We start from the raw sequence: 7928 nt of genomic DNA, 5'->3' as shown, positions 1-7928 counted from the left end.
TATATTAAAGGGAAATCCAGAGTTTGTCGGTAAATGTAATAAGGCCTAGATTTATAAACAGGTCATAAACATGGAAATCTTTATCCGTCTCTAGCATTCATCAAATATGACATGATTGAGGCAAGATATTTTATTCTTATTTTATTCTTCCTCACTGTAAGTCCTTATCAAAAACCTATGCTGAGAGAATCAAACACTGACTTGATAAGTGGAAACCCTCAACAGGAAATGAAAGTATGTGGTTGAGGCGAGCCAAAGTTAAAGGGTCATTCCATTGCAGTAGGTCCCCCATGGGTGTCAAACACAGCTTTAACCCATGACCTGTGATGTCACTCCTCCAGCCCTATAAATAATTCCACTTACACATAAGGTAAATTACATTGGATTCAAATGGGTGCCATATAAACTGAATACAAACAGGGATTCCAAAATGTAAATTCCACTACATTAGTATTGTGTGTAATGATATTTAAGTTATTTATGGAAAGACAACTGTATGAGTTAAACTCACCTTTCGCTGACCGATACTTGAAGGACATAATACGAATATGATAAATAGTTTTTTCAGATTTCTTTATTGTTATTCTGTATAAGTTTGTAGGTTGTTTAACAATACTGTATCTTACACAATGGAGAGATTGTAATATGAAAATAAAGATTTTAATAAACTTTAAAGCTAAAGCAGCTTTAGATACAGTTGCTTCAGAAACTATTCAAACCCCTTCACGTTTTGTGAAGTGATAACGTTGTTTTATTTGCCCATTATCAGTACTTGATTATCATAATGACAACGTAAAAATATGTTTTCAGAAAGTTTTGCAAATGTAATTACAAAAATAACTAATTCTGTATGCAGACCCTTAATTCAGTACTGGCAGCAGTTATAGCTTTGAGCCAACTACGTAAGTTTCAAGGTCAGCACAAAGACTTTATTATACTTCATATATTACTTTTATATATGTCTCATAGGAAAAGACAATATTTTTCGTCCTGCCCTCAGAATCTTTTAATGACATTTTGTAGACTTCAAGCAGATTGACTTGTGTTTTAAATTCCTTTTAGCTGCGTAACCATATAGGCCTGGTTGATGGAGTTCTGCTGAGATTTTCATCCTTCTGGCGGTTATTTTGTTTTCCTTTCTCTAGAGCTTTTTGTATTTGGAGATACACTTCAGAATGTTGTAAAATCTTTTTATGATAAACCAAAAACAGTTCTGTTTATAAAAAACAGGCCGTCCCATTTCTCTTTATTATAGCAAGAGAAAGGCTTTTTCAAATGTTAGTATAGTTTATTTTAGTATACATATTTTTGTATACTTTATTAATAGTTCCAATATTGCTCAGCTGAAGGTATTGGGGGAGTAAGTTGCCATTGGTGGCTGTGGCTCCTCCCAGGTTACTTCAAATACTGAACCCCAGGCTTGTAGCTTGTACAATAAACTACTACAACAACAACACAAGGGAGGTCTGGAAGGGTATGGGAAACATCACAGTGTGCAAAAAGAAAAACAGCAGCACAGCAGATGGAGATGTGGTGAAAGCCAGTTCAACCGCTTCTTTAATAGTTTCGATAGCCCTGTTGTCGGCCAAATGAGAGTTATTAAATGCATTAATCATGTTACTAGGCTGCCAGACTGTCAACATTACTGCCTATGTTTGTCTTTATTTGATTTTATTTATTTTTTTATCTATATTTTTTTATATATTAAGTTTTATCCTTGCTTTCCCTATAAAAAAACCCTGTCTGTCTGCCTGCCTGCCTGCCTGTCTGCCTGCCTGTCTGTCTGTCTGTCTGTCCGTCCGTCCGTCCGTCCGTCCGTCCGTCCGTCCGTCCGTCCGTCCGTCCGTCCGTCCATCCATCCATCCATCCATCCATCTATCTATCTATCTATCTATCTATCTATCTATCTATCTATCTATCTATCTATCTATCTATCTATCTATCTATCTATCTATCTATCTATCTATCTATCTATCTATCTATCTATCTATCTATCTATCTATCTATCTATCTATCTATCAAATTGTTTGTGGGCTAAATTTGAAAAGTTTTCATTATTTGTCATTGTGGAGGAGCTGATTGACCCCAACACACTAGGTGGCGGTAGAGGACCTTGACGCTGGTTGCCTACAGCATGAATCTAGAAAAAAGGGAAGAAGAACCGGCAGCAACGCCATTTCACTTTCCATTCATTTGTGTCGAGGCCTACGTCGGTTTACTGGTGAGATAGAGATTTATGCTTATTAAAAACGGTTAGATATACTCGAGGAAGTTGATATATGTGACGTTCACTGTGACGTTGTTATAGATGTTCTCGGTAAACATATGGGCTTAGCTGGAGGGCGGATGTTCGCCCGTAACTTGTTAGCAAGCTAGCTAACGCAGTAGCTTCCTGGATACATGCGTCTCCATCAGAGCGCCATTACACTGACATACTGACGCAGTGAGCACTGTTTACTGAATTTATCGAACAGCGAGATCAGACGAGTTTATTTTTCTAAGTTATGTTTAACACAACGAAAACACTCAACAGCGCACAATATGGCTAAGTTGGCTGGTACAGGTCGCTAGCTTAGCCATGTTTACGCTACGCTAGCTAACGTCAGAGATAATGACGTACATAGCCAAAGTAAAAATACATGTTATGAAGTTGCATACGAATGGACAGCACTTAGCTTATCTCAGTTAACAAGCAAAACATATGAAATCTAAGGAAACAGCCTTCCTATCAATTCTGCCTCTAATGTGAGTAATGTTATGGTCGAAAAAGTGCATTGCATATCTTCCAATCCAGTTTTCTCTATTAAGGAAGGTGTAATAACAGCAACTATATATTTTGGTCTGGCGGTCACCAGCCCCATAAGGTACACAATCCAAAATGAACATGCAGTATGGAAACTGTACAATGGAACACCAGCAGTGGGAGGAGCTCTTGCAAGATTGTTGTGTTTAACTGTATTATTTTTAAGATACAGTACCTAATGAAGCTTGTAGTTGAGTATTATTAATTGTTTAGCACTAACTGACAGACCTTCACATCCCTTCAACGTAATCACTAATTTATGGTTGTGGTTATTCTCTTGTGCCTGACATATCATTTTAAATCCACCAGGACACACCGAACTTCATCATGGTGAAGATTTTTATCGGCAATCTTGCCTGCAACACCTCACCCGAGGAGCTGCGCGAACTCTTCGAAAAGTACGGCAAAGTTGCGGAATGTGACATCGTCAAGAACTATGGGTTCGTTCATATGAACAACATCTCGGAAGCAGAGGTGGCCATTCAGAACCTCCACCAGCACCAGTTACATGGCTGGCGCATGAACGTGGAGATGAGCAAAGGGAGGCCCAAGTCCACCACCAAGCTGCACGTCAGTAACCTCGGCGAAGGAATCACTTGTGATGTTCTGCGGGCAAAGTTTGAAGATTTTGGCTCAGTGGTGGAATGTGACATAGTGAAGGACTATGCATTTATTCACATGGAGCGAGTGGAGGATGCCATGGATGCCATCAGTAAGATGGACAACACAGCCTTTAAAGGTGAACTCTCGGGCAGCGGATCATTTGTTGTCTTTACTGTCTGTAGATTCAAATTTGGATGCTGTTCTGTCGCTGTAGAGCTCTCAGGCCGTGTAAAATCCTCTAGCTCATTTCATTTACACAGAAAGAGAAAGTTTGGATAAACTTTGCCTTCATTGCAGGTGGACTGAAAGTAATCTCTTGTAACTTTGGCACCAGTGACTGGTGAATATAATCAATTGCACATGGCACTGAAAGTTATTTCGCTTCGCCCAGGGATTGCCGGTCAAATGAATTTAACGTGTTTTATAGACGGTAAGAGCCTTTTCGTATCAGAATCCTACGGTCTCATGCGTTTCTTCTCTCTCCCTACAAGGCAAGCTGATGAGCGTACAGCTGTCCACCAGTCGGCTTCGCACTGCCCCGGGAATGGGAGAACATACCGGCTGCTATGTCTGCGGGAAACATGGTCACTGGTCGAAAGACTGTCCAAACGGTCGGAGCGATAGCCACGGTGATGACGAGAGAGGTGACAGCGGCCGGGCCCCCCCACGCGGTCCCCCAGGTTATGGCAGGGGAAGCTACGGAATGGCCCCACCTCCAGGAGCTGATTACATGGGTGCCTCTGCGTATAGTCAGGGTAGTTATGCGGGTGGGATCCCTCCACCCCCTCGTAGGCTCAGTGGCTACGGCTCTGAGCTGGGGGATAGATATGGAGGCCGACCAGCAGCCTCCTATGCTGACAGGTCATCACCTTATGATCGTGACCGTCTTTATAGCAGTGTTGACTATTATGAGAAGTACAGAGCTCGGCCTTATGGCTCAAGCTATTTCGAGGATCGTCGCATGTCTTATCTCCCCCCACCCCCACCCCCCCCTTCCTCCCTTTCAAAGCTCTCCTCCGGTGTCGATCTGTACGACCGTCGGCCACCGCCTCCACCTGTAGCGGCCGCTTCAGCTGCCGCTTACTATGCACAAGACCGCAACCCGATCGGACGAGTACCCGTCTCTTCGGCCGGCTACACCTATGAGCGAACACGGCTGTCACCGGTGTCATCCAGGAGCCCCTACGCTGCTCCGCGGCCCAAGGATCATTATGCGCCACGTTACGCGCCTTACTAAAACCACGGTGCCAAGGTGAGCAATGGCAAACATCCATGACAGATTATTTGATTTAATGATAAGGGGACATTTTAATGTAAAAACATTTCTGCTCGGTGTGCACTGGGATCTGGCTAATTTGTTTTGAGGCTGAACACTTTGAAGCTGTGCTGCAAATATTTAGGGATTAAACCCCCTTTCTGAAAGGGGATTGCTTTGCTCTCTTTGTAGGTCTATATGTGAACTGCGGGACTTTTCCTTTGCCGTCATATCTTCGATCTACACGATTCCATCTTTCTGCGCAATGTGCGGCTAAGCATATGAGATGCGGAAAGTTTGGAAATTGTGTTGGCATCTTCAGGGCACCTGAGAAGCCAGTTGCCTGCAGATGAATTGTCCTTTCAGTCACATTCAAATATTCTGTTTTCAATAAGGATGATGGTGATTAGAAAACTGCACTGTTAAACATTTATGTTGTATAAAACAATATTTTTTTCACTTGTTCTGCAGTTTTTTCAGCTCAGTTTTTAGCCTTGTATTTTTTTTCTTAACCGTGTTTGTTCCTCACGTATTGCAAATTGTTTAATTGAGCAAATGTGTATTGCTTGGATTTTGTTTATCACTTAAAGAAAGCTGGATTTATACCTCCTATGTAAAGAAGCTGTGCCATACACATAGGCTCTAAGATTACACTATTGGCTACACTATAGTTGGTATGAATAACCTGAAAAGTAAAATACAGCAGGGTTGAAGAAACCATGTGGGATCAGCAAGAATTGCGATTGGCTGTGGGATTGAGTTTTTCCCCACATCTTGCTGATTCTGTTGGAGTTTGTAGATGGGGAAGACAACAATATGGAAGTTAAAGATGGACGCTCTGTAAAGATGAATGAACATAAACACAGCAATCCCGTGGAAGAAGTCTCTTTATTCAGTAAGTAGAAACATTGAAGTCCTTTAAACTCTTTGCATTGACTATAAATCCAGCTGAAGTGCTTTTGTTCCTTTTTTAATATGTAAACATTTTACTTTATTTTCCAATTGGGAATCAGGTTAACCCATGTAGTATTATGTATCATTTGCTTGTGGTGCAGTTTAGCCTTATCTTACCCCTCAGCACACATCTCATTTGATCCAAGTCAATTATATGGATGTGGATAAAGAGGAAAATTTGTATAGAATAATCTTAATCTGGTTCGTACTCTCTGACAGCTAAAACCAGTAGTTTTCCCCTGAGAGGGAGAAACACTGAAATCTCCCTGGTTTGGGGTGTACAACCAAACTCTGTAGAAAATGAATGGACAGTGATTCACACTGAAGAAGACAACAGATCATTGAATCCATATCCATGTAACTGACCTGGCTTTGTGTTCATTTAGGAAACATAATAGCATTGTGATTATTTGGGAGAGGTGCTGAGAGAACAAATCGAAGGTAAGAAAAAATAATCTCAAACATTCCAGCCTCTCATTTTTTCAGAGTTGCAATGTGTTCATAAAATATATATATATATACAAAAGAAATAAAAAATGGTGACACCAAAACCAGAATATTGGCTGTAGGCATTGTGCATCAAAATAACAGTTTTCTACCCACTGAAAATAATACACAACCCATCAAAGGTAGGGTTTCAGTGTGGGGTGGATGTGTGTTGTATTACAGCTAAAGCGGATACAGAAATGTGAGGCAGGGCTTGGGCTGTACAAGTCATGAGGTACTTTCTTTGTTAAGGGTGCCTTTGTAAGTTTTGAATATAGATGGCTTTTGGAGTTTGTATTTTTCTTACTAGCTGTGGAAGTACCAGCATACACAAAAAAAAATGAGTATGATTTTTAATAAAGCCAAAATAATTTTGGTCTTGACATTTTTGTTTTTGTGTTTTTGAAACCCTGTTTGGAGTTGTCTTGTCTAACTTTGGTTGTAGGTGAAGCCGGAGTGCTCTTGCACATTTTCTCATTTGGAGTTTTTTGTCATGAAGATCAAAGTTTTACAACTTAATTTTCTCTGTGTTAAATTCAACTCCATGGGAAATGTGGATGTGTTTGTTTCACAATTTCAATATTACAATTCACTATCATTTTTAGTAATCAAATGATACTCAAGTTGAAACCCATGTTTGCTGACATTAATGTAAGTCATTAAAAATGATGCCACAAGCAGTAGTGCTCTGATGTGGGTTTTCAGTGTTAACCACATGGAATATTGCTTCAAACCATCGAAAGTAATACCCAGAGCATATACATTAATAACTAATATGCTTGTTATGCTCCCACCTAGGGTAGGAGCGCAGCATCAAAGTATACAAAAATGTTTTCCTTCCTGGTCCCCCAAAACCAGAACCAAAACACTAATTTATGCAATAAAGTGTGAATTTATTATATACACAAGTGAACTGGACAGTAAACTGAAACATTTCTTACCAAGGGGGAGCCCAGGCCAAAACAACAAACGAAAAGACAACTAACTCCACAAAGTACCGTCTAATCAGCCGCAAGCCACTGGTCACAATTGTCTGCGAAAGGAAGAAAACATCGTAAAAGATACACTTTTCAGACTTATTTGTTTTATATCCCGTAAATACATCTAAGGCTATAACTAAACAATAGACATGAGGGCAAGAATCTAAACTTAATTTCAAGCAATCACAGGTATTACTGGCACATTCCCTGAATAATTGCAGATGTGACTGATAATCTGCCCAAAATAACAAACTCCATGTAACTATGTCACACTCACTCCAGGTAGTAACAAGAATGAGGATTTGTTGACATGTGGAATATAAACAGGGTTCATACACATTTTGACCAATGGTTAAATAAAAATGTATCTCTGTATCTCTGTTTTCCATGACTTTTCAATAACTTTAAACCAAATTTCCATGACCGAACATTTTGTGAAATCTCGATGTATACACGAAAAAGTGACAAAATGTAGTATTCAAACTAACAATGAGAATTCCAAGGCATACAGTATACCTTAAATGACACAAACCCAAGTATGCCTGCCTATATTTTGAGCGTATTTCTTTAAAAGCATATGAATTATTTAAAACTCAGCGTAAATGAACTGGGGATGGGCATTCGATTAAATTGTCTTAATCGATCGTCTATTAATTATGCCCATCCCTAAAATGAACGACATGAAAATATGAATATAACAAATTCCCATGACTTTTCCAAAACTTTTGGGAGATATTTTTTTTCCATGACTTTTCCAGGCTTGGAAAAACACATTTTAAAATTCCATGACTTTTCCAGGCTTTCCATGACCGTACGAATCATATTTAAATCTGCCCTCTATAGAAAC

General features: G+C 39.8%; 1 protein-coding gene across 2 annotated transcripts; it reads left to right on the top strand.

The window, feature by feature from the left end:
• Window positions 1–2161: 2161 nt before the first annotated feature.
• On the top strand, window positions 2162–6486 carry LOC133028754 (RNA-binding protein 4.1-like). 2 transcript variants are annotated; one of them, XM_061095780.1, is made up of 4 exons: window positions 2162–2221; window positions 3113–3542; window positions 3898–4658; window positions 4854–6486. In XM_061095780.1, exons 2-3 carry the CDS (start codon window positions 3131–3133, stop codon window positions 4641–4643), a joined length of 1158 nt encoding a protein of 385 aa, XP_060951763.1. In that variant the 5' UTR covers window positions 2162–2221; window positions 3113–3130; the 3' UTR covers window positions 4644–4658; window positions 4854–6486. The 2 variants fall into 2 exon arrangements, with proteins under 2 accessions (XP_060951763.1, XP_060951762.1); XM_061095779.1 differs by having other exon boundaries at window positions 3898–6486.
• The last annotated feature ends 1442 nt before the right edge of the window (window positions 6487–7928 follow it).

Source organism: Limanda limanda, chromosome 22, assembly GCF_963576545.1.
Source record: "Limanda limanda chromosome 22, fLimLim1.1, whole genome shotgun sequence".
In the NCBI taxonomy this organism is placed as follows: domain Eukaryota; kingdom Metazoa; phylum Chordata; class Actinopteri; order Pleuronectiformes; family Pleuronectidae; genus Limanda; species Limanda limanda.
The sequence above is the reverse complement of the archived record's forward strand: the minus strand, read 5'-3'. Positions and strand labels throughout refer to the sequence as shown.

What these genes read in the sequence shown, in the direction of transcription:
- LOC133028754 (XM_061095780.1), top strand. Translation starts at nt 3,131, where the DNA reads ATGGTGAAGATTTTTATCGGCAATCTTGCCTGCAACACCTCACCCGAG. An exon ending in GGACAACACAGCCTTTAAAG is followed by an intron (nt 3,543 to 3,897) that starts GTGAACTCTCGG and finishes TCTCCCTACAAG; the next exon opens with GCAAGCTGATGAGCGTACAG.